We start from the raw sequence: 25,980 nt of genomic DNA on the forward strand, positions 1-25,980 counted from the left end.
TGCAGCAGGGTGTTGGCAGGGCAGAGCCGGGGCGGGGGGCTGCGGTGTGTGTCCCCCCAGCACTGCTGGGTGTCCCCCCCGCCCTCACCTGCGCCGTCGCTGTCGCCCTTGTCCAGCTCCTTCTCGCCATCCGCCTCCTTCCCTTTCTCCTCCTCCTTCTTGGGGGCCTCCCCGGGCTTCTCCTTCACCTCCTCCTCCTCAGCGCTGCCATCCCGGGGCTCCTGGGGAGGGACAGGCCCAGCTGAGCCCCTCCCTGTGCTGCCCCCACGCCCCCTCCCCAGCCCAGCCCTTACCTTCACCTCCTTCTTCTCCTCCGCGGGCTGCGCCTCCGCCCGCGCCTCCTCCGCCCCACTCTCCTCTGGGGACACAAGCTCAGGGTCAGACCCCCCTCCCTAGTTCCACCTCTGCCCAGCCCAGGCCTGGCAAACTCATGGCACTGGTGGCCCAGCCTCACCGATGCGCTCGGGCTCGTCGGAGGTGGTGCCGGCGATGCCGCTGCTCTCCAGGCCGAAGGCGGGGTCGGCTTTGCCCGTCACCTTGGCTGCCTCCTCCACCTTGCGCACGTGGGCCTCCACCAAGGCCGTGGGCACCTCCTCCTTCATCTTGGAGAACTCCTCTGTGGGGCAGCGCCACGGCGCTCAGCGGGGTGTGGGGGGACACCCCAGCACCCCTCCGCGCCGGCCCCGCAGCTCAGCACTGTCCAGCCCACGGGGAGCTCGTCCCACCCCCTCACGGGGTCTCATCCTGGCTCCCCCTGGCCTTGCCCTGCCTCTCTCTAGCTCCCCAAGGACCTGGCTCCTCTCCCTCCAGGATTGGAGCCCTCTCCCCCCAGGACTGAGGACCCTCTCCCCACCCAGCCCTCAGCCCCTCTTCCCCCCAGGACTGAGCCCCTCTTCCTACCCAGCCCTGAGCCCCTCTTCACCCCAGGACTGAGCCCCTCTCCCTCCAGGACTCTTTCCCTCTTCCCCCCAGGACTGAGCCCCTCTCCTCACCCAGCCCTGAGCCCCTCTTCCCCCCAGGACTGAGCCCCTCTCCTCACCCAGCCCTGAGCCCCTCTTCCCCCCAGGACTGAGCCCCTCTCCTCACCCAGCCCTGAGCCCCTCTTCACCCCAGGATTAAAACCCTCTCCCCCAGCCCCTCCATTCCCCTAGGACTGAGCCCCTCTCCCCCACAGGACTTCTTTCCCTCACCCCACCAGGACCGAGCCCCTCTCCCCATCACCCCCATCCTCCTTCCCCCCAGGATTCAGCCCCCCACACCCCAGGCTCCCCCCGTGCTGCTCCCCCCGTCTCCAGAGCCGCTGCCTCACCCAGAGCCGACTTGGCGGCGGCGGAGGCGACACGGGGGTCGACGACAGAGGCCAGGAAGGCGACGGTGCTCATGACGGGGTTGCCAGACTGGCTGAAGGGGATGGGCTGGTAGGCCAGGGGCCCCAGCGACGCCTCCGAGTCCTCCAGGTAGGGATCCTCGATGGGCAGCCGCAGGAAGTGCAGGATGCACTCGTCCTGCGTCCGGCTGCCCACGTGCTCCGACACCTTGTTCCAGTCGTCCTTGTACATCTCCAAGGCCTGGGGGAGGGAGCAGAGGGGGGTGTGTGTGTGGGGTGTGTGGGTGGCGGCTGCGTTTCCCCCCTCCCCACAGACCCTCCAGCTCCCCACCTCCAGCAGCAGCGTCTCCTGCTCCGTCCACTCCCGCGTGGCGCTGGCGGCGGCTTTGCTCTGTGTGTGGGTGGGTGGGTGGGGGGGATAAGAGAGGGGTGATGAGGGGAGGTGGGCAGGGGGCTGGGGGGCAGCGCTGGGGGAGGGGGGATGCCCACCTTGGAGGGGACGTTCTTCTTGGTGTACATGTCGGTGCGGAGGCCGAAGTTCTGCATGTCGGCCGGCTTCTCCTTGCTCTTGTCGGGGAAGTTGAGCATCTGCTGGGAGGCCGAGGTCTGCTGGGGGGAGAGGGGGGGGCGCTGGGGATGTGGCTGCCTGGGGGGGTCACCAGGACGCCGGCGTATTCCCCCCCCCTTCCCCCAACCCCCACCATCCCAAAGAAACCTTGGTGCCCCATCACGTCACGGTGTCCCCCCCGCGTCCCTGCTCCCCGGGGCAGGGCGGCATGCGAGGCGCGAGGGGGAGGAGGGAAGGAGCCTTCCTCGGCCAGCGGCGGGGGGGGGCGCGGACCCCCCAAGGAGCCGCGGACCCCCAAGGAGCCGCCTACCAGCTCCGGCTTCCCCTTCACCGTCTCGGTGACGAGCTCTTCGATCTCTTTGCTCTTGCGGCCCGTCTTGGCGTCGCCGTCGCTCTGCCGGCCCTGAGGCACGGATCGAAGCTGTGCGATCCCCCCCACCCCCCAAGAGACCCCACACAGGCCCCACACCCCCCTCCCCCCGCCAAAACCAAACCCCCACACCCCATGCACCCGGCCCCCTGCAAGGAGGGCCCGGGGGGAAGGCAGCCAGAGGAGGGGGGGGACGCGGCCGGGCGAGGAGCGGCCGCCCCCCGCGCACCCACCTGCGGGGTCTTGGGCTGCAGCGGCACCAGCCCCGAGGGGGTGTCGGCCAGGACGTGGAAGTGGGAGGTGGGTGGGGGGCCCATGGGGGTGGGACGGCTCTCGGCGTCCACCTGGTAGTTGATGAGGCCCCACTGCTCCAGGAAGGCGTGGACCCTGCGGAGAGACGGCGCTCAGCCCCAATCCCACCAGCGCCGGGGCGCTGAGGCGATCCCCAATCCTGTCCCACTGGCGCTGGAATGATCCCAAATCCCATCCCCCCAGTGCTGGGGCGCCAGAAGGATCCCCAATTCCATCCCACTGGTGCTGGAATGATCCCCAACCTCATCCTGCCAGCACTGGGGTGGCGGGATCATCCCCAATCCTGTTCCCCCAGTGCCAGGGTGCCAGAACCTTCCCCAATCCCATCCCAACAGTGCCAGAACAATCCCCAATCCCATCCTACTGGCACTGGGGTGCCAGAACGATCCCCAATCCCATCCCACCAGCGCTGGAATGATCCCCAATCCCATCCCACTGGCACTGGGGTGCCGGAACGATCCCCGACCCCATCCCTCGTGCACCAGAACGCCCCCCAATCCCATCCCACTGGTGCCAGAATGATCCCCAATCCCATCCCACTGCCACTGGGGTGCCGGAACGCCCCCCAATCCCATCCCACTGGTGCCAGAGGGATCCCCATCCCCCCGGACCCACCGCATGATGGCGCAGACGTCGCCGGCCAGGTTGCGGCGGCAGGCGGTGGAGGTCAGGTACTCCTGCGGGTTCAGCCGGTACGTGTCGATCATGAAGTTGCGGTAAGCCAGGTAGCTGGGGGAGGGGGGACACGCCAGGGTCAGCACGGGGCAGGGCAGGGCAGGGGAGGGGCAGGGGAGGGGCAGGGGAGGGGCAGGGGCAGGCAGGGGAAGGGTCTGGCCTCACATTTCGGGGGTCTTGGACTTGTTCTTGCCGTTGAAGAACTCGGGGAGGGCGCGGCGCTCGATGGCGTGGACGCTGCAAGAGGAGATGCTGGGGGTGGGCACGGGGCAGCAGCCCCCCCGCTGTCTGGCTGGCAACCCCCTCACCCTCACCCTCATCCTCACCCTCCTCCTCATCACCCTCCTCCTCACCCTCCTCCTCATCCTCACCCTTATCCTTACCCTCACCCTCATCCCCACCCTCATCCTCACCCTTATCCTCCTCCTCATCCTCACCGTTATCCTCACCCTCATCCTCATCCTTATCCTCACCCGCATCCTCCTCCTCACCCTCATCCTCATCACCCTCCTCCTCCTCACCCTCATCCTTATCCTCATCCTCATCCTCACCTTCATCCTCACCCTCACCCTCATCCTCACCCTCACCCTCATCCTCACCGTTATCCTCACCCTCATCCTTACCCTCACCCTCATCCCCACCCTCCTCCTCACCCTCCTCCTCATCCTCACCCTCCTCCTCATCCTCACCCTCCTCCTCATCCTCACCCTCCTCCTCCTCCTCCTCCTCCTCCTCCTCCTCCTCCTCCTCCTCCTCCCGGCCCGTACCTGTTGTAGTCGAACCAGGCTGCGTAGCTGGGGATGATGATGTGGTGCGTCTGCTCCGTCACGTTGTCCTCGTGCAGGTCGGGGTTCTTGGCCTGTTCCCCTTTGCTGCCCGTGCCGTTCTCCTCCTCGTCCTGCCAGACACCAGCACTGCGTGGGTGGGGGGTCCTGAGCCCCCCATTTTCTCACCTTTCCTCACCAAGAGCAGGATGAGGCCAACAGCCACCCCCCAAAAGGCACCCGCAGCCCGAGGGGTGAGGGGAAGGGCAGGAAGGGGCCTCTCTGTGCCCAAAAGGGGAACAAGGGAAGAGGGACAACGAGGGGACCCTCTGTGACGGGGGGGCACCCGCCCTGGAGGGAGGAGTGTGGGGCTGGGGAGGAGGGCACAGCCCAGGCCTCACCTTCCCAGCAGTCTCCATGCTCTCATCTTCCTGCTCATCTGCAAGAGAGGAGAGGGGAAGGGGCTGGTTTTGGGCAGCGCTGGGGCTGCAGCACTGCCAGCCCTGGGGTGGGACGTGGCCCTGGGCACTCAGACTCACCCAGGTCGGTCATGGTGCCCCCCTTGACGGGCGCAGACTCCGAGTCCTTCTTGGTGTTGACTGCAGAGGAGGGAAGCAGCACCTGAGCACCCCAAGGAGGGGACCCCACACTCAGGGGGGGCAGGAACAGAGTCCACAGGGGGGTAGCTGCCCCCCACCCTGACCTGTCTTGGGCAGGGTGACCTCCTCCACGTTGGGGACGGGCGAGGGCTCGTCCATGTCCTTCGTCAGGTCCTCCTGCTCCTCCTCACGGTGCCCACGCTTGGACTTGTTGTAGGGTGTGGAGGGGCTGTGAGGCAGAGACCCCCGTGCCCCCATCAGCTCTGCAGCCTGGGCACAGCCCCAGGGCCTGCCCTGACCCTGCAGACCCCTCCCCAGGCTCACCCCTTCTTCGCATTCTTCTTCTTGGCCTCGGGGGTGGGCGAGGGGGAGGGCGAGCGCTTCCGCTTCTTGTAGTTGCCCCCCTTCTTGTCCCGCCGGTCCGAGTCGGGGCTGTTAACCTGGGGTGGGGGGGGGGGATACAGGGGGTTACTGGGTCTGAGGGCCAAGCAGAGACCCACCCCCCCGAAATCCATCACCCCCCTGCCCTGCTCTGACCTCGTCTGTCAGCGTCTTGGCTGAGATCTTCTTCCTGCGGGCGACGGGGCTCTTCTCGTCCGTCACCTCGTAGTCTTCCTCGTTCATCCACTCGTTGAAGGTGTCAGTGTCCAGGATCCACTTGGCGTGGACCTGCCAGGCAGGGGGGTGGGTGGGGGGCATCAGGCAGGGGAGGGGGGGGCACACAGCTGCCATCCCAGCCCTGGGCACCCCTTTACCTTCCGCGGCTTCTCCGGTGTCGGGGCGTCCTCCACAGAGGCCTCGATCTCACTAGCGGGGATCCAGGTGTCGTAGCTGTGGGGACAGAGGGACGGGGTGAGAGTGGTGCCCAGAGGGGTGCTGGGTGCCCAAGGGGCACAGGGGTGGGGGGTCTGGCTGCAGCCCACCCCCCCCTCACCTGTCAGGGTAGTAGCCCCAGTGCAGCAGGACCTGCTTGTCGCGCTTCATCACCGGCCGGACCCACTCCTCTGCGGGAGACACAGAGAGGGGTGGGGGCTGAGCAGGGCCCCCCACCCCACCCCAAACACCCCCCAGCCCTCAGCAAGGTGGGGGGGTGGTGGGGAAGCCCCCAGACTCACCTTCCTCCAGGTTCCCAGGCACTGGGCAGACGATGTGGGACGCGTTGCCCTTGTCCTCGGTCACTGTGCCCTGCGAGGGGGAGCAGGGCCAGGGCTGAGTGCTGGGACCAGGTGCTAGATGGACCCCCCAGCCCCCTTCCCTGCACCCCCCACCCTGCTGCTGCCACCCACCTGGTGCCTCTTGACGATGTCTTTCAGCTTGCTCAGCAGCTTGGGCTCGATCTCCTGGTGCAGGAAGATGTTGGGCCGGGCCAGGCAGTTGTTCTGGGGAAGGAGAGGGCAGCGGTGAGCAGGTGGGGGGATGAAATCGGGGGGTGGGGGGGGTGGGGGGTGGGCCCTGGGGCAGGGGCTGGGCAGGAAGGGGTGGGGGGGATGCCTCTCACCTGCACCAGGGATTTCTCGATGGTCATGAACATCTCCACGTTGCGGTCCATCCGCGAGGGATTCTGGAAATCGAAACGCCGCCTTATTGGAAGAAAAGAGCGACTCTCATGAAAGCCACAGCTCAGGTCTCCTGCCAGCAGCCAGAGCCTGGGGCAGGGGCTGGGGGGCGAGGGGGGGACACGCGCCTGAACCCCACCAGGGCTCCAAAGTTGGGGGGGGACGTCCCCTGGCACTGACTTGCTATGGAGGTGGGTGCCCTAGAACCAGCCCCACCCCCCTGCAGCCCCACCCCAGGGCGCTCCCGTGGAGGGGACCCCCAAGCCCTGTCCCCACAACCCCTGGCCCACCCCCCCTCCCTCTCCCAGCCCCCCCGGGGTGGTACTCACCATCCTTGGTCGCTCTTGAATTTATAGGCTGCAGCCAGGATGTGGCACAGGGCTCCTCCCGCCTTGAAATCCAAGAAGCATTTTATCTGGAACAGGAGGAATGGGCTCAGCGGGGTCCCTCTGCCACGGGGACCCCATGGGGGTGTCACCCCCACCCCCCAACTCGGGCTCCAGCCCTGTGCTGGGGTGCAGTCCCTGGCCACTGTCCCCAGCTGGGTTCCTGTCCCTGTGTCAGGACGCTGTCCCCGGGTCCCTGGGCTGCTGTCTGGGGGTCCCCTGGGCAGTGTCCCCAGGTCTGTGGGGTGTTCCCGGGTGCTTGGGGCGCTGTCCATGGTCAGGGCCCCAGCCTGGTGTCGGGGTGCTGTCCCTGGTGGGACAGTGTCCCTGGTGGGGCTGTCCCCTGGTCTTTGGGGCACCCACCCTGCTCGGGGCAGCACCCAGCAGGATGGGGCCCGAGAGGCACCGGGTCGCTGTCCCTGCCCATCCCAGTCACAGGATGGGGGGTCCATCCCCAGGCCCCTGGGGTCTGTCCCTGCTTGGGGCCCTGTCCCTGGGTCACGGGGCCCTGTCCCCAGGTCACTGGGGCTCCATCCCCGGGTCAGAGCCTTGTCCCCAGGGTCAGCTGCTGGCCCTGCCCAGCCGTGTCCCCAGGTCGCTGTCCCCAGCCCCCCAGGCTCTGTCCCCACTCAGGGCTTGTCCCCAGCTCACGGGGACTCACTCGCTCTTTGGGGGTCCCTCCCCACACCTCTGGGCGCTGCCCTCGCTGGGGCCTCACCCCGGGGCTTGGGGCTCCTTCCTGGGCTGTGCAGGACACTGTCCCTCCCCACGCCGCGTCCCCACAGCCACGGGCCCCGCTCGGGGCCTCGACTGTGTGTCTGTGTGTCTGTGTGTCTGTGTGTCCCCTCTGGGCCGCAGCTCCCCGGTGCCGGGTCTGGGGGCACAGGGGGTGTGTCTGTCCCCCGGTGCCGGGTCTGGGGGCACAGGGGGGGGTGTGTCCCGGTGCCAGGTCTGGGGGCACAGGGGGTGTGTGTGTCCCGGTGCCGGGTCTGGGGGCACAGGGGAGGTGTCTGTGTCCCGGTGCCGGGTCTGGGGGCACAGGGGAGGGGGTGTGTGTCCCGGTGCCGGGTCTGGGGGCACGGGGGGGGGGTCTGTGTCCCGGTGCCGGGTCTGGGGGCACGGGGGGGGTGTCTGTGTCCCGGTGCCGGGTCTGGGGTCACAGGGGGGGTGTGTGTGTCCCAGTGCCAGGTCTGGGGGCACAGGGGGGGTGTGTGTGTGTCCCAGTGCCAGGTCTGGGGGCACAGGGGGGGTGTGTGTGTCCCGGTGCCGGGTCTGGGGGCACAGGGGGGGTGTGTGTGTCCCGGTGCCGGGTCTGGGGGCACAGGGGGGGGTGTGTGTCCCGGTGCCGGGTCTGGGGGCACAGGGGGGGTGTGTCTGTCCCCCGGTGCCGGGTCTGGGGGCACAGGAGGGTGTGTGTGTCCCGGTGCCGGGTCTGGGGGCACAGGGGGGGGGGTGTGTCCCGGTGCCGGGTCTGGGGGCACAGGGGGTGTGTGTGTGTCCCGGTGCCGGGTCTGGGGGCACAGGGGGGTGTGTGTGTCCCGGTGCCGGGTCTGGGGGCACAGGGGGGGTGTGTGTGTGTCCCGGTGCCAGGTCTGGGGGCACAGGGGGGGGTGTGTGTCCCCTGGTGCCAGCTCTGGGGGCACAGGGGGGGTGTGTGTGTCCCGGTGCCGGGTCTGGGGGCACAGGGGGGGGTGTGTGTCCCGGTGCCGGGTCTGGGGGCACAGGGGGGTGTCTCTGTCCCCCGGTGCCGGGTCTGGGGGCACAGGGGGGGGTGTCTGTGTCCCCGTGCCGGGTCTGGGGGCACAGGGGGGGGGGTGTGTCCCCCGGTGCTGGGTCTGGGGGCACAGGGGGGGTGTGTGTGTCCCGGTGCCGGGTCTGGGGGCACAGGGGGGGGGGTGTCTCACCGGCAGCTTGGTGAGGGGCGCGTTGCTGACGTGCTTGCCGAACACCTCCTCCTGGAACTGCAGCAGCTGCACCACCAGGCTCGACAGCGACTTGTTGGTGGGGGGCTCGGCCTGGATGTACTGCGGGGCGGGCAGCGGGCTCAGCGCCGCCGCCGGGCCCGGGGATGGAGCGGGGGAAGGGGAGGAGGATGATGGGGATGGGGATGGGGGGGGGCGATGGGGATGGGGATGGGGGGGGGGGGCGATGGCGGCGGCGCGGCCGTGACAGGCCGGGCCCGGCGGGGCGGGGGCCGGTTCCAGCCCCTTTCCCCCCAGTCCCGTTCCCCCGCCCCCCCCCCCGCCGCGGCCCTACCTTCTTGTAGTTCTTCCCCAGCCAGAGCCGGACGTTGTCGAACTGGCTGACGGTGTCCGAGGCCTCGTAGTACTTGACGTTGGGGCCGCCGTCCTTCTTCCGCACCGCCATCTTCGCGCGCGCCCGGCCGCCTCCCGCCGCCGCGCCCGCTCTGCCGCCCCCTGCCGGCCCCGCCCCGGCACCGCTCTAGCGCCCCCTGCCGGGCCGGGGCCTCGTCGCCGCCTCCTCCCGCCCGGGCTCCGCTCCGCGCCACCCCCGGGGCCGGGGCCGGGACCGGGACCGGTGGGGCCGGGACCCAGCGCGCAGCCCCCGCCCCCCGTCCCTCACCCCCTCCCTCCCTTCCACACCCCCCTCCCCGCTTTCCGGGAGCTTTGGGCTTGTGTCCAACCGGCCCCGCTTGGCTGCCCCCCCCGCCCTTCCCTCCCCCCGGGGCGGAGGGGGGGGGGGGATGCGGGGGGATGCGGGGGGCGGAGGGGGGGGGTGCGGGGCGGGGGGCGGCGGGCGCGGCGCGGGGGCCGCTCTAAGCGCAGCGCGGCGGAGGCTGGCGCGGGAGTCACGGTGGCCGAGTGGTTAAGGCGTTGGACTCGAAATCCAATGGGGTTTCCCCGCACAGGTTCGAATCCTGTCCGTGACGCCACCGCCCTTTTGCTCGCTGGGGGGGTGGGACCACCCCCCCGACCCCCTCCCCAACATCCTCTCGCCACCGGGACACGGGGACGGGCGGGATCCCCCCCGCGGCACCCGCTTTTTCTAACCGGGGGGGCTGTTAGAGCTTTTGGGGGGTGGGGACAACCCCTCCTCCCTGGGACCCTCATCCACCCACCCCAGGGAGGGGTGGGGGGAGCCTGTCAGACCCCCCCGAGACTGGTTTGGGGATTTCAGCCCCCTGGGAACAGGGAGGAACCCCCCCCACCCCCCTCTTTTCAAGCGACCCCCTCTCTGCCCATCACCGCCCTGTTTGGGGCTGGGGGAGAAGCTGCAGACCCCCCTTTCCCCCCCTCAAAAGGCCCTGAGACACCAATAAAGCAACCAGAACGCTGTTTATTGATCAGGGGGATCCCTGCGCCCCGCCAGCCCGGGGGGGGGGACCGGCTGAGCTGCACCCCGCCAGCCTGGGGGGGACCGGCCGAGCCCCCCCCCGGGCCCAGGGCACAGACACCAGAGCAGAAAGAACTGTAAAAAACAACAAAAACGCAAATAAATTAAGTTACCGACACGTCAGCGGCTGTGAGGGGCCCGTCCGGGGCGCCGGGGGCCAAATGAAACGGGGGGGGGGGTGGAATAAAACCGAGAAAAGGCCAAAAAAGCCCAAAGCCCCAGGGAACGGGGGAGGCTGGAGAAGGGGCACTGGGAGCCACGGAGCCCAGGGCTGGGGGGACGGTGGGGACGCCCTGGGGAGGCTGCGGGATGGGGCGTGGGGTGAGTGGGGGGCATCTGGCCCCTCCCCGGGAGGGGAAGGGCTGGGGCACAGGGAGAGGGGCCTGGGGGGTCCCCAGTGCTGAGTCACCCCCTCCCCGAGCTTGTGGTGGGTTTGGGGGGCTGCCCTGGCCAAGCCCCCTCCCCAGAACGCAGGATGATGAGGGGTAGAGGGGGGCAGAGCCCACTGCTGCCGGAGGAAAGGGCTGGGAGGAGAAGCCAGGAGAGGAGAGGGAAAAGCCCAGGGAGGGTCCGGCCAGGGGGTCAAGTCCACAGCAAGGGCTGAGCTGGGCTTTGGGTCGATCCTGGGCCAGGAGCCGGGCTTGGGGGGCTGAGGAGTCCAGGGGGATGCAGAGAGCAGTCACTCCTCCTCTCCTTGAAGGACACAGCAGGGAAGCCGACCAGCACGGGGGGGGGACACGGAGGGGCCGCGGTGCGAGCTCAGCGCCGGGCAGCAGCGCCCAGGGGGCTTGAATCGTTCAGCAAGAGGGGTGAGGGGACAAGGAGCACCCCAGGAGAGATACCCTCAGCGTCCCCCCTCCCAGGGGACACCCAGCAGTTCAGTGTCCATTTCCCACCTCCCAAGGTAACACCCAGCAGTTCGGTTTCCCTCTCCCCACCTCCCAAGGGAAGACTCAGCAGTTGGGTCTCCATCTCCCCAGTTCCCATGGGACACCCAGCAGTTGGGTCTCCATCTCCCCACCTCCCAAGAGAACACCCAGCAGTTGGGTTTCCCTCTCCCCACCTCCCAGGGGAACACCCAACAGTTCAGTTTCCCTCTCCCCACCTCCCAGGGGACACCCAGCAGTTGGGTCTCCATCTCCCCACCTCCCAGGTGAACACCCAACAGTTCGGTTTCCATCTCCCCACCTCCCAGGAGAACACCCAGCAGTTGGGTTTCCATCTCCCCACCTCCCAAGAGAACACCCAGCAGTTGGGTTTCCATCTCCCCACCTCCCAGGAGAACACTCAGCAGTTCAGTGTCCATCTCCCCACCTCCCAAGGGAACACCCAGCAGTTCAGTGTCCATCTCCCCACCTCCCAGGGGACACCCAGCAGTTAGGTGTCCATCTCCCCTCCTCCCATGGGACACCCAGCAGTTCAGTGTCCATCTCCCCACCTCCCAGAGGACACCCAACAGTTCGGTTTCCCTCTCCCCACCTCCCATGGGACACCCAACAGTTCGGTGTCCATCTCCCCACCTCCCAGGGGAACACCCAGCAGTCGGGTTTCCCTCTCCCTCAGCCCCATCCCTCTGCAGCCCCGCGCGGGGTGCTCCCCTCTCCCCCTGGGGGTGCCCCCTAAATCTCCTCCACCCCGTGTGCAAAGATCATGACGAGTCCCGGCTCCAGCACCATGTCCTCCCCCATGTGCTGGTTCTCACAGGCCATCACCACCACCGCCTGCTTGCCGGGGATGCGCTTGGCCACGTAGTTCTCGTAGTAGCGCCGGTTCATCTGGCGGGTCTCCAGGGTGGCCAGGCCCTGCGGCCAGTTCCGCTCGTGGGCGTTCTCGATCAGCTCGTTGATGATGGAGGTGGGGCAGCCGCTCTCCACCAGCGAGCGTTTGATCACGGCCTGCAGCACCGCGTCGGGCGTGGAGATCATCCCCCCCCAGCGCGTCACCCGGGCTGGCTGCAGGGAGTTCACCCACCTGGGGACAGACAGACAGACAGACAGGGGGATGAGAGGGAGGGCTGCAGGGAGTTCACCCACCTGGGGACAGACAGACAGAGAGGGGGATGAGAGGGAGGGCTGCAGCGAGTTCACCCACCTGGGGACAGACAGACAGAGAGGGGGATGAGAGGGAGGGCTGCAGGGAGTTCACCCACCTGGTGACACAGACAGACAGACAGACAGACAGGGGGATGAGCAGGAGGGCTGCAGGGAGTTCACCCACCTGGGGACAGACAGACAGACAGACAGAGGGATGAGAGGGAGGGCTGCAGGGAGTTCACCCACCTGGTGGGTAACGGACAGACAGACAGACAGAGGGATGAGCGGGAGGGCTGCAGGGAGTCAACCCACCTGGCGACAGACACAGACAGACAGACAGACAGAGGGATGAGCAGGAGGGCTGCAGGGAGTTCACCCACCTGGCGACACAGACAGACAGACAGGGGGATGAGAGGGAGGGCTGCAGGGAGTTCACCCACCTGGGGACAGACACAGACAGACAGACAGACAGACAGGGGGATGAGCAGGAGGGCTGCAGGGAGTTCACCCACCTGGTGACACAGACAGACAGACAGGGGGATGAGCGGGAGGGCTGCAGGGAGTTCACCCACCTGGTGACACAGACAGACACACAGACAGACAGACAGAGGGATGAGGGGGAGGGCTGCAGGGAGTTCACCCACCTGGCGACAGACAGACAGACAGGGGGATGAGAGGGAGGGCTGCAGGGAGTTCACCCACCTGGTGGGTGATGGACAGACAGACAGACAGAGGGATGAGAGGGAGGGCTGCAGGGTGTTCACCCACCTGGTGACACAGACAGACACACAGACAGACAGACAGACAGACACACAGACAGACAGACAGAAAGACAGAGGGATGAGCGGGAGGGCTGCAGGGAGTTCACCCACCTGGTGACAGACAGACAGACAGACAGACAGACAGACAGAGGGATGAGCAGGAGGGCTGCAGGGAGTTCACCCACCTGGTGGGTGACGGACAGACAGACAGACAGACAGAGGGATGAGCGGGATGCTGACCAGTGTGTTTTGCTGGGTCACACTGGGATCATGGAATCCCAGACTGGGCTGGGTTGGGAGGGACCCCCGAGGGTCCCAGAGCTCCAACCCCCTGCCACAGGCAGGGACACCAACCTCCAGGCCTGGAGCTACACAAGGTTGCCCAGGGCCCCAGCCAACCTGGCCTTGGACACCCCCAGGGATGGATGGGGCACCCACCCCCTCTCTGGGCAGCCCCTTCCAGCCCCTCACCACTCTCTCTGCACAGAACTTCCCCCCAGTCTCTCCTCTCCCCCTTCCCTCCTCCAGCTTCACCCCATCCCCTTGTCCTGCCAGTCTCTGCCCTTTAACAAGCCCATTCCCCTCCTGTTCCTGGGGTCCCTTCAGGGACTGGGGGGCTGCAGTGAGGTCCCCCCACAGCTTCTCTTCCCCAGGCTGACCCAGCCCAGCTCCCTCAGCCTCTCTCCGCAGGGATGGGGATCGAGGAGCTGGGTTGCCCCGTGCTCAGGGAACGCTCCATTTCCACACCTCCCCCTCCCAATTTTCACCCCCTGGATATGGGACCCACTGCTGAACCCCCTCTGAGGGAAGGACAGAGGGAGAAGCTGCTTCCTCCAGAGCAGGACGGGGATCTCCAGCTTCCTGCTCACCCCCAGGACGCAGGAGGAAGAATAAACCCACTCCAAACCCACCCTGCAAGGAGGCTGCACCCCACAACCAACCCCCTCACTTTTGGGAAGCGTTTCCTGCTCCTCCAGCCCTCCCAACCCCCTTGGGACCCCCAGCTCCACCCGGGCCCCGCCGCAGGGGTCCCTGAGGGGCACCAGGCCCTGAGCTCCCTTACTCCAGGATCTCGTTGTACTCGATGGTCTCCTCCAGGTTCTGCAGGTTGGGGTTGACGCTGCGGATGGCGCGCATGTAGGCCTTGAGCAGCTGGATGTCCCGCTTCTGCAAGAGGGGGGACAGCCCAAAGGAGTCAGTGACACCCCACAGCCCCGAGCTGCACCCCAGCGTGTCCCTGCCCCAAAGCTGAGCTGCTGTCCCAGCACAAGGAGCAGCCCCAGCTGCATCTTTCACCCCCAAAGTGGGGGTTTTTTGGGGGGGTTTGGTGTCCAAGTGGGTAAACCCCCTGCCAGGCAGCCCCTTCACACCCACAGACCCCTGCCCCTCACAGCTGAGCTGCCATCCCAGTGCAAGGAGCAGCCCCAGCTGCATCTTTCACCCCCAAAGTGGGGTTTTTGGGGAGGGGTTGGTGTCAAAATAGGACAGCCCCCCCTGCCATGCAGCCCCCTCACACCCACAGACCCCTGCCCCTCACAGCTGAGCTCCAGTCCCAGCACAAGGAGCAGCCCCAGCTGCATCTTTCACCCCCAAAGTGGGGGTTTTTTGGGGGGTTTGGTGTCCAAGTGGTTGAGCCCCCTGCCAGGCAGCCCCTTCACACCCAGAGACCCCTGCCCCTCAGCTGAGCTCCAGTCCCAGCACAAGGAGCAGCCCCAGCTGCATCTTTCACCCCCAAAGTGGGGGTTTTTTTGGGGGGTTGGTGTCCAAGTGGGTAAGCCCCCTGCCATGCAGCCCCTTCACACCCACAGACCCCTGCCCTCAGCTGAGCTGCCATTCCAGCACAAGGAGCAGCCCCAGCTGCATCTTTCACCCCCAAAGTTGGGGTTTTTTTGGGGGGGTTGGTGTCCAAGTGGGTAAGCCCCCTGCCATGCAGCCCCTTCACACCCAGAGACCCCTGCCCCTCAGCCGAGCTGCCATCCCAGTGCAAGGAGCAGCCCCAGCTGCATCTTTCACCCCCAAAGTGGGTTTTTTTTGGGGGGGGGGTGGTGTCCAAGTGGGTAAGCCCCCTGCCAGGCAGCCCCTTCACACCCACAGACCCCTGCCCCTCAGCTGAGCTGCCATCCCAGTGCAAGGAGCAGCCCCAGCTGCATTCCTCTCCCCCAAACTGGGGTGTTTTGGGGGGGTTTGTTGTCCAAGCAGCAGAGCCCCCCCTGCCAGGCAGCCCCTCACACCACAGCCCCACCTGCTCGGCCAGCTGGTGCTTGTGCTCCGCCGAGGTCTTCTCCAGCTCGGCGATCCTGGTCTGCTGCTGCTGCACCACGGACCGCAGGTGCTTGATGCAGTTGTGGTTGGGCAGCTCATCCTTGGGCATCTCCAGGCTGCAGGGAGGGGGGGGAATGAGAGGCCCCGTGTTAGGGAGGGTCACACAGCAGAGCACGTGGTGTGAGGAGCCTCGGAACAATCCCAGCCTTGGAGGAGTCCCCAAGGGGCCTGGGAAGCTGTAAACTCTGATGGGTGTAGGAAGCCAGTTCCCTGCCAGGCCCTGGGGCTGGGGAAGAGCTACAGCAACAGCTCAGGCTGGGATCTTCCTCCTCCTCCTCCTCCTCTGCAGTGATCAGGGTTTGGCACCGGGTGCCCTGGCAGCCCATGGGCCTGATCACATCCCCAACAGTCCCTGAGCCAACAAGTCACCATCCAGCTGTGTGGCTACACCATGAGAGTGGGAAGGCTGTTGGCACCACGAGGCTGAACCGGTCACCTCCTGCCCCTGGCAAGATGTAGGAGGGAGCAGAGCTCCTGCTGGAACTTATCCCAGAGGCTGGAATGGCTCTGGCTGGGTTCACAGAGGCTCCAGCACCCTGTTTCCAACATCAACAAGACGAGGAGCCAAAGAGCCTTGAGCTGAGCTTCAAAAGAAACAGCTCAGGTTTAAAAAAACCCACCTCCTCCCCAAACCTCACAGACCTCAGAGCCCGGCCAGCCCCAGAGCTCTGCACCCCAGGGGGAGAAAGGGGTGTCGGGGTGTCCGGGCTTGGATCCTGGCATCCTTCCCCCAACCCCCCCTATCTCTACCCACCCCACAGAGCAGGGTCCCCACCCCGAACCCAGCCTGACCCTCATCCCTGCCACAGAGCAGGGTCCCCAGGCTGACCCGCATCCCTGCCACAGAGCAGGGTCCCCAGCCTGACCCTCATCCCTGCCACAGAGCAGGGTCCCCATCCTGACCCGCATCCCTGCCACAGAGCAGGGTCCCCACCCCAAACCCATCCTGACCCGCATCCCTGCCACAGAGCAGGGTCCCCAGCCTGACCCGCATCCCTGCCATAGAGCAGGGTCCCCATCCTGACCCGCATCCCTGCCACAGAGCAGGGTCCCCAGCCTGACCCTCATCCCTGCCATAGAGCAGGGTCCCCAGCCTGACCCGCATCCCTGCCACAGAGCAGGGTCCCCAGCCCGAACCCAGCCTGACCCTCATCCCTGCCACAGAGCAGGGTCCCCAGCCTGACCCGCATCCCTGCCACAGAGCAGGGTCCCCAGCCTGACCCGCATCCCTGCCATAGAGCAGGGTCCCCACCCCAAACCCAGCCTGACCCTCATCCCTGCCATAGAGCAGGGTCCCCAGCCTGACCCTCATCCCTGCCACAGAGCAGGGTCCCCACCCCAAACCCAGCCTGACCCACATCCCTGCCACAGAGCAGGGTCCCCAGCCTGACCCGCATCCCTGCCACAGAGCAGGGTCCCCACCCCGAACCCAGCCTGACCCTCATCCCTGCCACAGAGCAGGGTCCCCACCCCGAACCCAGCCTGACCCTCATCCCTGCCACAGAGCAGGGTCCCCAGCCTGACCCGCATCCCTGCCACAGAGCAGGGTCCCCACCCCGAACCCAGCCTGACCCTCATCCCTGCCACAGAGCAGGGTCCCCACCCCGAACCCATCCTGACCCTCATCCCTGCCACAGAGCAGGGTCCCTACCCCGAACCCAGCCTGACCCTCATCCCTGCCATAGAGCAGGGTCCCCAGCCTGACCAGCATCCCTGCCACAGAGCAGGGTCCCCAGCCTGACCCGCATCCCTGCCACAGAGCAGGGTCCCCAGCCTGACCCGCATCCCTGCCACAGAGCAGGGTCCCCACCCCGAACCCAGCCTGACCCTCATCCCTGCCACAGAGCAGGGTCCCCACCCCAAACCCAGCCTGACCCTCATCCCTGCCACAGAGCAGGGTCCCCACCCCAAACCCAGCCTGACCCTCATCCCTGCCATAGAGCAGGGTCCCCAGCCTGACCCGCATCCCTGCCACAGAGCAGGGTCCCCACCCCAAACCCAGCCTGACCCACATCCCTGCCACAGAGCAGGGTCCCCACCCCAAACCCAGCCTGACCCGCATCCCTGCCACAGAGCAGGGTCCCCAGCCTGACCCGCATCCCTGCCACAGAGCAGGGTCCCCAGCCTGACCCTCATCCCTGCCACAGAGCAGGGTCCCCACCCCAAACCCAGCCTGACCCGCATCCCTGCCACAGAGCAGGGTCCCCAGCCTGACCCTCATCCCTGCCACAGAGCAGGGTCCCCACCCCAAACCCAGCCTGACCCGCATCCCTGCCACAGAGCAGGGTCCCCATCCTGACCCTCATCCCTGCCACAGAGCAGGGTCCCCACCCCGAACCCATCCTGACCCGCATCCCTGCTCGCAGGTGACGGGGCGCTTGGGGTTGTGCTGGCAGTCGCTGAGGTGAGCCGCGAGGGTGTCGAGCCGCACGACGGCGGTGCAGCCGAAGACGGCGTTGTCGCAGGCGATCTGCAGCTTGGACAGCATGTTGCGCATGATGCGCGGCACCGGGCGCAGGTGGGCCACCGTCACCACGCTGCGGTCCACGGGGCAGGTCTGCTGCTGGGAGAACCACTGCGTGATGCAGGCGTTGCAGAAGGCGTGCTCGCAGTGCGGGGCCTGGGAGGGGAAGGGGAGGATGGAGCAGTGTTACTCGGGGACAGGAGTGTGGAGGATGATCCTGAGCCAGGGGTGACCCCCAGCTGAGGGTGACCCCCAGCTGGGGATGACCCCGAGCTGAGGATGACCCCCAGCTGAGGATGACCCCCAGCTGAGGATGACCCCCAGCTGAGGATGACCCCCAGCTGAGGATGACCCCCAGCTGAGGATGACCCTGAGCTGGGGATGACCCCGAGCTGAGGATCCCAAGTCCAGGATGACCCCGAGCTGAGGATGACCCCCAGCTGAGGATGACCCCCAGCTGAGGATGACCCTGAGCTGGGGATGACCCCCAGCTGAGGATCCCAAGTCCAGGATGACCCCGAGCTGAGGATGACCCCCAGCTGAGGATGACCCTGAGCAGAGGATCCCAAGTCCAGGATGACCCCGAGCTCAGGACAACCCTGAGCCTGGGACGACCTTGAGGATGACCCCCAGCTGGGGATGACCCCAAGGATGACCCCAAGATGAGGATGACCCCGAGCTGATGATGACCCTGAGCTGAGGATGACCCTGAGCCCAGCATGACCCTGAGGATGACCCCAAGCCGAGGATGACCCTGAGCTGAGGACGACCCCGAGCTGAGGACGACCCCTAGCCCAGGATGACCTTGAGGATGACCCCCAGCTGAGGATGACCCTGAGCTGAGGATGACCCCCAGCTGAGGATGACCCTGAGCTGGGGATGACCCCCAGCTGGGGATCCCAAGTCCAGGATGACCCCCCGAGCTGAGGATGACCTTGAGGATGACCCCAAGCTGAGGATGACCCCGAGCCCAGCATGACCTTGAGGATGACCCCGAGCTGAGGATGACCCTGAGCTGAGGATGACCCCAAGCAGAGGACAATCCCCGAGCCCAGGATGACTCTGAGCAGAGGATGACCCCCAGCTGAGGATGATCCCAAGCCCAGGATGACCTTGAGGATGACCCCCAGCTGAGGATGACCCCAAGCCCAGCATGACCCCAAGCCGAGGAAGGCTCTGGGGCTGGGCTCAGGCCCGGGACTGGTGGGAGCTCCAGCTGCAGCACCAGGGGCACGGGGAGCCCGCAGCACCTCCTCAGAGGAGACTGAACCCCCCTCCGGTGTTCACACCACCACAGGGGCTCTCTGGGTCACAGCAGAGGTGCCACTGTGGGGTCAGCCCCAGCCAGGGGGCAGCTCACCAGCACGGCACGAGGCAGCTCGTTACTAAGCCCTGAAACTCCACTAATTACCTGCACGGGGCAGATTATCTCGGGTTTATTTTAAGCTGGTTTGTTTCTAATGAAGCTGGATTTACCCTGAGGGGGGGGAAGCAACACCTCTGGCTCCATGAGGGGAAGGGACTGGGGAGGCCAAGTCCCACAGCAACACCATCTCTGCCCCACTGCTGAGGGGCTGGAGGAGCCCCCACTCTCCTCTTCCCCCCAGGAGAGCCCCAGCCAACAGCCCTTCCTTCCCCCTGGCAGGAAGCTGAGGGAGGAGCAGCAGCAGCTCCCAGCACACACCCGCCTTCCTGAGCGCTCAGGATCCACCAAACAAGGGCTGGGCTGAGCTCTGGCCCTCCTCCCAGCTCTGTCTGGTGGCAGGAGAGCAGAGCCAGGCTCCCCACGGGACACAGAACACGTCAGCTGGGCAGCAGGGAGGACACAGGCGTGTGCAGGGTCAGACCTGGAGGCACAGGAGGGGGTTTAGGGTGGCTGCTGCTGTCCCTGCCTTGGGGACACACGGTCAGGGGGCGGCACAAAGAGAGAGGAAGGCAGCAAGGAACAAGAGGGCAAGGGAAACTCACCCCAAAACACCCCTCACCCTTCCTCCCACCTCCTCCCTGAGCCCCAAACCCCCCCAGAGCTCACACCACCACCTTTACCCCTGGTGCTGCTGCCTTAAGCCATCAGCGGGGAAGGGAGGAAGCCCAGAGCCCACCTGGGGGGCGTGCAGCCCCCGCTGAGGTAACCACCACGGAGCTGTGACCCCAGGGGACGTACCTGGACCGGCTCCTCCAGCACCCCACTGCAGATGGGGCATATCAGGTCTTCATCAACGTCCCCCTGGAAACGGGCTACATCATACCCCATCGCTCGTCACCGGCGCCGGCGCCCTGCGCGGGGAAGAGCCGTTAGGGGCACCCCCAGGATGGCCAGGGGGGAGCAGGTCCCAGCCCCCACCCCCACATCTCTGCCCTCCCCTCGCAGGGGGGGCTCAGCTGGAGCTCAGGGAGGGGCAGTGTGGGGGGGAAGCAGCCTCAGCCCCCCTGTTCCTGGGCGCTGCTGGCGTCACCTCTCCCCCCCCAGGGGTTATCCCCAACCCTGCTGCCCTTTCTCCTCCTTGCTGGGGGGTTCACCCAGTTCTCTGGTCTGCAGAGGAGGGGACAGCACAGGGCACCCCTGATGAGTGAGCTGGGGATGGGTGTCAGGGACCCTTCCTGGGAGCAGCCCCCTGTGCCAGCCACACCACGTCCTCTGCGGAGCCACCGGCTCCTTCCCAGCGGCCTCAGCTGGGAGCTCCAGGGATCCCCACGACTCACTGGAGCTGCTGGGGCTCCTGCAGCCCCCAGAGCACCCCACAGACACCAAGGATGTGATGCCTGGGTAATGCCACTCAACTCCTCCACAGCCTGGCAGGGCCTGACCTTGAGCTCTGCCCCGGCACCCCGGCGGTTACCGGCTCCTCCCGCGTGTCCCGGGCGCTTCCCGCTCTCACCAACATCAAAGCCGCTGACAAACCGCCACAGGGGCAGCTCCAGATAAAGGAGCCACCACCCCCACCACAAACAGGCACCGGGAGGGATGGGAGGTGTGTTGGGGCACGTGGGGCACCACGTTGAGCAGAGCTGGGTGTGACAGCCCCGGGTGTGACAGCCCCGGGTCTGCTCCGAGCAGAGAGGGAGCTGTGGGGTGTTGTGTCCAGGTCTGGGCTCCCTGGGATCAAAGGGACAGGGATCTGCTGGAGAGAGGCCAGAGGAGGGACAGGGAGATGCTGAAGGGGCTGGAGCATCTCCCCTGGGAGGAAAGGCTGAGGGAGCTGGGGCTGTTCAGCCTGGGGAGGAGAGACTGAGAGGGGATCTGATCACTGGGGATCAAGAGCTGAAGGGTGGGACACAGGGGCCATGGGCAGCCTCTTCTCAGTGTCTGTGGGGACAGGACAAGGGGCGATGGGCTCAAGTTGCAGCCCAGGGAGTTCCCCCCCAATGTGGAGAAGAACTTCTTCCCAGTGAGGGTGAGGGAGCCCTGGGCCAGGCTGCCCAGGGGGTGTGGAGTCTCCTCCTCTGGAGAGATCCCAGCCCCTGTCCCAGGGACCCTGCTTGGGCAGGGGGTGGGACCCCCTGGGCTCTGGGGGTCCCTTCCCACCCCTGCACCTCGGTGATGCCCCCTGCTCGGTGCTGCTGGTGAGGCAGCTCCTCAGCCACCAGAGCAGGTCTGTGGCATCGCTCTGCTTGTCCCTTCGCCCCCTCCCAGTCCACCAGCACCTCCCTCCCCTGCCTGGCTTAGGGGTTTTCCCAGGAATTCTGGCACCCATGGGACAGGAGGTCCAGCCCCGCTGGGGCAGGAGTCGGCACTGGGCTGTGGGGCAGGACGGTCCCTTCACCTGTCCCACCCCAAACCTGTTCTGCTGGCACACACACCACCGCCTGCTCGGCATGTGCTTAATTAACCACCCCACTAATGAGGCCAGGGAGCAGCAGCGCTCCCTCCCACCCTGAAAAGGTCATAATTGATCAGGCACTGGAGCAGCCAGAGCTCCAGGGAGCAGGGACAGGGGGGATTGTCCCTCTCTGCTCTGCCCTCCCCAGCTGGAGTCCTGTGGCCAGAGCTGGGACCCCAAAACAATGTGGGGCTGGTGGAGAGGGGTTGGAGGAGCCACAGGGATGCTCAGAGGGCTGGAGCAGCTCCCCATGGAGAGAGGCTGAGGGAGCTGGGCTGGGTCAGCCTGGAGAAGAGAAGCTGTGGGGGGACCTCACTGCAGCCCCCCAGTCCCTGAAGGGACCCCAGGAACAGGAGGGGAATGGGTTTGGTAAAGGGCAGAGACTGGCAGGACAAGGGGATGGGGTGAAGCTGGAGGAGGGAAGGGAGAGAGGAGAGACTGGGGGAAGTTCTTTGCAGAGAGAGTGGTGAGGGGCTGGAAGGGGCTGCCCAGAGAGGGGGTGGGTGCCCCATCCATCCCTGGGGGTGTCCAGGGCCAGGTTGGCTGGGGCCCTGGGCAACCTTGTGTAGCTCCAGGCCTGGAGGTTGGTGTCCCTGCCTGTGGCAGGGGGTTGGAGCTCTGGGACCCTTGGGGTCCCTCCCAGCCCAGCCCAGGCTGGGATTCTCTGATTCTACACAACAGGATAAAGATGAATCTTTGGGCAGGTTCCTGTGGGATGATCCAGACAGGGAGACGCCCATTACCCCCTCGCCCTGGGCCAGGCTCCTCTCACACCCTGAGCCCCACGGTGCCACATCCCTCCTGCCTCCAGCACAGGGGGCTTCTACCCAGCCCATCCCAGCTCCACAGAGGGAGAACTGAAGGGACAGAGCCAGAGGACAGAGCCACAGCCCCAGAGCAGCCACTCCACCCCAACCCTGCTGCAGAAGGGCAGACCTGGGACCTGGAGGCTGCCCAGGAGCTCCCAGCAGCACCCCAGGAGGCCCCAGCAGCACCCCAGGAGGCCCCAGCAGCACCCCAGGAGGCCCCAGCTCCTCAAACCAGAGGAGAGGATCCTGGAGAGCACAGGGCAGAGCCCAGACCCTGTGCTGAGGCAGCTCAGCCACATCCCCACCGGCTGCCACACGGAGCCCACACCGTGGGGGCACCCAGGGGCTTCCTGCCCCCACCCCAGCACCGGGGGGCTCATGGGCTCCTCAGCAGGTCCCAGCAGCACCCCGGCTCTCCTCAGCCAGGAGCAGTCCCTGCTCCCTGCCTCCCAGAGCCCACAGAAGGTGCCAGCCCTTGGCCAGGCACCAGACCCACTGATCAGTGAGGCTGGGGCTGCCTGAGCAGCATCTCTCCCGCTCTCCTGTCCCTCCAGCCCCAGCTCCAGGGGCATCGCTGCCCCCAGCCACCTCCCCAGCCCTGCAGTGACACCCAGAACTCCAGACCCAGCCTTGGGGGTCGTTAACCAAAGGCTTTTCCCCAGCAAAGTGAGGGGGAACCTCTGGTGCTGTGGGATTCCCAGGCTCTGCCCTCCTTCCCCAGTGAAACAGGAGATGCTGGGATCAGGCAGGGGCAGTTTCTAAGCCAGTTTGGCAGGACCCACTCCAATGCTCTGAAATTTAAGGCAGATCCTGCTGTTTCCCTGCAGACACTGCTTTACACCCAGGGATTGTTAACCAGGAGCTGGGTCCCTCTCTGGGAGGAGCCCAGGAGCAGGGGGCTGGCATCTGAGAGAGGTGAGGGAGAGGGATGGGGCAGCTCCAGGCTGTGGGAAGAGCTGGGGGTGGGGGCTGGCAGGACACACAGCCACCTCTCCTCCCCACAGAGCAGCTGTCTGATAAATACACCATCAAAGGTGCTGGCAGCAGCCAAGGAACAGCCCCCAGAAGGGTTTACAGAGCCCAGTGTGTGTGTGTGTCAGGGGACCCAGAGCTCCCCCCTCCTGCACAGAGACAGGGAAGGGTGGGAGAGGTTTTACCTTCTGCAGCAGAATTCCTCCCCGAGGAGCAGAGAGACAGGGCTGGGCTGGGCTTGCTCTTTTCAGGGAGCTGCTCCCAAAGGCCCATCTTCTCCCCCTCCTCTCCTACAGCTCCGGGCGCCGCCGGTCGTCCCGGGCCCAGAGCCGCGGCCGCATCGGCTCAGGGGAGCTGGGGCTGGACAAGCAGGGGGAGAGGGAGAGGGAGGAGGAGTGAGGGTGGTGAGCACAGAGCTGGGGACCCACAGCCAGCCCTTCACCCCTCCCAGGGCCCCTCTTCCTCCCCCCAAAACCTCAAGAAAAGGAGCTTTTATGCCTTTTATCCCCTCCCCCCCTTTGCTTCTCTTAATTTAACCTTAATCACAGGGACAGGGGCTCCCCTAGACCCCCACCCCACCCCATCCCCCCAAACTTCCTCAAGAAAAGGACCTTTTATGCCTTTTATTCCTTTTATCCCCTCCCCCCTTTGATTCTCTTAATTTAACTTTTATCACAGGGATGGGGGCTCCCCTAGACCCCCCCCCCACCCCATCCCACCCCCAAACCTCCTCAAGAAAAGGACCTTTAATTCCTTTTATTCCTTTTATCCCCTCCCCCCTTTGCTTCTCTCAATTTAACTTTAATCACAGGGACGGGGGCTCCCCTAGACCCCCACCCCACCCCATCCCCCCCCAAACCTCCTCAAGAAAAGGACCTTTTATGCCTTTTATTCCTTTTATCCCCTCCCCCCCTTTGCTTCTCTTAATTTAACTTTAATCACAGGGATGGGGGCTCCCCTAGACCCCCACCCCATGCCATCCCACCCCCAAACTCCTCAAGAAAAGGACCTTTTATTCCTTTTATCCCCTCCCCCCTTTGATTCTCTTAATTTAACTTTTATCACAGGGATGGGGGCTCCTCTAGACCCCCACCCCACCCCATCCCACCCCCCAAACCTCCTCAAGAAAAGGACCTTTTATTCCTTTTATCCCCTCCCCCCTTTGATTCTCTTAATTTAACTTTAATCACAGGGACGGGGGCTCCCCTAGACCCCCACCCCATCCCACCCCACCCCATCCCCATCCTCTGGCTTCAGAAATCCCCCCCCCCAGCCAACCCCCCGCCCTCCTCAGCCCCCCCCCAGCGCCCGGGCTGGCTGAGGCGTGTTCCCGGCGGGACGAGCCCGCCCAGCTCAGCTCCCCGGTGACACCACCCGCCAGGAACGGGCTCCCCAACGCCCCCCCCAGCTCCCCCGGCACAAGCCCGGGCTGAGCTCTGCCCCAGGGTCACCCAGGGGTCCCGGGAACGGGGATGAAGCCGGGTCAGAGACCCCCCCACACCCCCCACATCCCACCCCCCCGGCCCAGGCCGGGCGCTGCCGGGGTCTCGGCACCGGACGAGCCCTCGGCCCGCTCGGCTACCGCGGCCCGGGCTGCGCGGGGGCGGCCCCGGGGGTCTCCGGGGCTTGGGGGGGGGGGGGCAGAGCGGGGTGTCCCCAGCCCGAACCCGCCAGCGCCCGGTGCCCCCCGCAGCGGCCTCCAGGCCCCGGGGAAGCCCGGGCGCGGCTCCCTCCGGCCGCGCAGGGCCGCGGGGGGGGGCAGCGAGACCCTTCCCCACCCCCCCCAACCCCTCACCGGGGGGGCACCGAGACCCTTCCCCCCCCCCCCTCACCGGGGGGCACCGAGACCCTTCCCCACCCCACCGGGGGGCACCGAGACCCTTCCCCACCCCACCGGGGGGCACCGAGACCCTTCCCCACCCACCCAACCCCTCACCGGGGGGGGCACCGAGACCCTTCCCCACCCCACCGGGGGGACACTGAGACCCTTCCCCCCACCCCCACCGGGGGGGCACCGAGACCCTTCCCCACCCCACCGGGGAGGCACTGAGACCTTCCCCCCCCCCAACCCCTCCCCGGAGGGGGCACCGAGACCCTTCCCCCCACCGGGGGGCACCGAGACCTTCCCCCCCCCCAACCCCTCACCGGGGGGGCACCGAGACCCTTCCCCCCCCCCCCCCCCCCCCCAGGGCTCCTCACCCCGTTGCGGCCCCGGGGTGTGTGTGTGGGGGGGGGGGGTCCCCTCGCCCCCCCCCCGCCGCTCCTCCCCGCGCACAGGCCGCGGTACCGGGCCCGGGCCCCTTCCCCTCCCCACCCGCCGCATCCTCCCCCGCGCAGCCCCTCAGGCCGCCCCCGCCCGCCCGGCCCGGCCCCGCCGCACGTACCGCCCGCCGCCCGCGCCGGCTCCGGGACGCTGAGGGGCGGCCGCGGCCTCCTCCGCCTCCCCCCGCCCGGCCCGGCCCCGCCGCGCTGCTCCGCGACCCCCGCCCTCCCCTCGCTGCCGCCGGAAGCCGCCGCCCGGAAGCGACGCTCTGGCCGCCCCGAAGCGCCGCGGGGCGGGGGGGGGGGGAGGGAAGAGCCTGAAACTCGCTGGTCGGGGCGGGTTCCGTGGTGCCGGGAGGGGCGGGGCGAGGGCGGGGCCTCCCCCTTCGCCGTCCCTCACTCCTATTGGCTTGAAGCGGGCGGGGAGGCGGGACGTTCTCCACCTCCCGCGCTCCGATTGGCTGCTCGGGTGGTGGCAGGAGACTTCCGGAAGCTCCCGGGGCGGCCCGCGCGCCGGCGGCTTAGAGGGGGGGGGGGGCAGGGAGGGGGGGGGCGCGCGGCGGCGGCGAGGCGGGAGGTGCGAGCGCCCCCTGGTGGCGGGGCGGGGGCACCGAGCGGTCCCGGT

General features: G+C 67.0%; 3 protein-coding genes and 1 long non-coding RNA gene across 5 annotated transcripts in view; 1 reads left to right on the forward strand and 3 right to left on the reverse strand.

Moving 5' to 3' along the window:
• Positions 1-8,924, reverse strand: part of SMARCC2 (SWI/SNF related BAF chromatin remodeling complex subunit C2) — a gene marked incomplete at both ends in the record, with an annotated part of 9,222 nt that extends 298 nt beyond the window's left edge. Inside the window, 24 exons of the mRNA XM_084277190.1 lie at positions 64-221; positions 294-358; positions 455-616; positions 1,310-1,568; positions 1,659-1,718; positions 1,817-1,936; positions 2,206-2,298; positions 2,499-2,652; positions 3,193-3,306; positions 3,418-3,489; positions 4,020-4,150; positions 4,418-4,455; positions 4,556-4,615; positions 4,720-4,844; positions 4,940-5,055; positions 5,153-5,284; positions 5,371-5,446; positions 5,550-5,619; positions 5,731-5,800; positions 5,902-5,994; positions 6,114-6,195; positions 6,501-6,586; positions 8,462-8,581; positions 8,814-8,924. Of these exons, the coding sequence (XP_084133316.1) occupies positions 64-221; positions 294-358; positions 455-616; positions 1,310-1,568; positions 1,659-1,718; positions 1,817-1,936; positions 2,206-2,298; positions 2,499-2,652; positions 3,193-3,306; positions 3,418-3,489; positions 4,020-4,150; positions 4,418-4,455; positions 4,556-4,615; positions 4,720-4,844; positions 4,940-5,055; positions 5,153-5,284; positions 5,371-5,446; positions 5,550-5,619; positions 5,731-5,800; positions 5,902-5,994; positions 6,114-6,195; positions 6,501-6,586; positions 8,462-8,581; positions 8,814-8,924 (2,567 nt within the window). The remainder of the gene's footprint in view (positions 1-63; positions 222-293; positions 359-454; positions 617-1,309; positions 1,569-1,658; positions 1,719-1,816; positions 1,937-2,205; positions 2,299-2,498; positions 2,653-3,192; positions 3,307-3,417; positions 3,490-4,019; positions 4,151-4,417; positions 4,456-4,555; positions 4,616-4,719; positions 4,845-4,939; positions 5,056-5,152; positions 5,285-5,370; positions 5,447-5,549; positions 5,620-5,730; positions 5,801-5,901; positions 5,995-6,113; positions 6,196-6,500; positions 6,587-8,461; positions 8,582-8,813) is intronic.
• A 910-nt stretch (positions 8,925-9,834) lies between these two features.
• LOC311202750 lies at positions 9,835-11,213 on the reverse strand. Its single transcript, XR_014617927.1, has 2 exons — positions 10,975-11,213; positions 9,835-10,807 (listed from the first exon to the last, which is right to left on the reverse strand). It is a non-coding gene; the product is annotated as an uncharacterized lncRNA (long non-coding RNA).
• A 309-nt stretch (positions 11,214-11,522) lies between these two features.
• On the reverse strand, positions 11,523-25,799 carry RNF41 (ring finger protein 41). 2 transcript variants are annotated; one of them, XM_084277353.1, is made up of 7 exons: positions 25,478-25,799; positions 23,279-23,453; positions 19,656-19,768; positions 17,376-17,647; positions 14,948-15,083; positions 13,769-13,872; positions 11,523-11,882 (listed from the first exon to the last, which is right to left on the reverse strand). In XM_084277353.1, the coding sequence occupies exons 3-7, from the start codon at positions 19,743-19,745 to the stop codon at positions 11,531-11,533; spliced, it is 954 nt and encodes a 317-aa protein (XP_084133479.1). In that variant the 5' UTR covers positions 19,746-19,768; positions 23,279-23,453; positions 25,478-25,799; the 3' UTR covers positions 11,523-11,530. The 2 variants fall into 2 exon arrangements, with proteins under 2 accessions (XP_084133479.1, XP_084133480.1); XM_084277354.1 differs by lacking the exon at positions 25,478-25,799 and having other exon boundaries at positions 23,279-23,518.
• Positions 21,033-25,980, forward strand: part of SLC39A5 (solute carrier family 39 member 5) — a gene marked incomplete at its 5' end in the record, with an annotated part of 8,890 nt that continues 3,942 nt past the window's right edge. The window contains 1 exon segment of the mRNA XM_084277191.1: positions 21,033-21,055. Coding sequence (XP_084133317.1) covers positions 21,033-21,055 — 23 coding nt within the window.

This window comes from Gallinula chloropus (assembly GCF_964237585.1).
Source record: "Gallinula chloropus genome assembly, chromosome: 31".
Classification (NCBI taxonomy): domain Eukaryota; kingdom Metazoa; phylum Chordata; class Aves; order Gruiformes; family Rallidae; genus Gallinula; species Gallinula chloropus.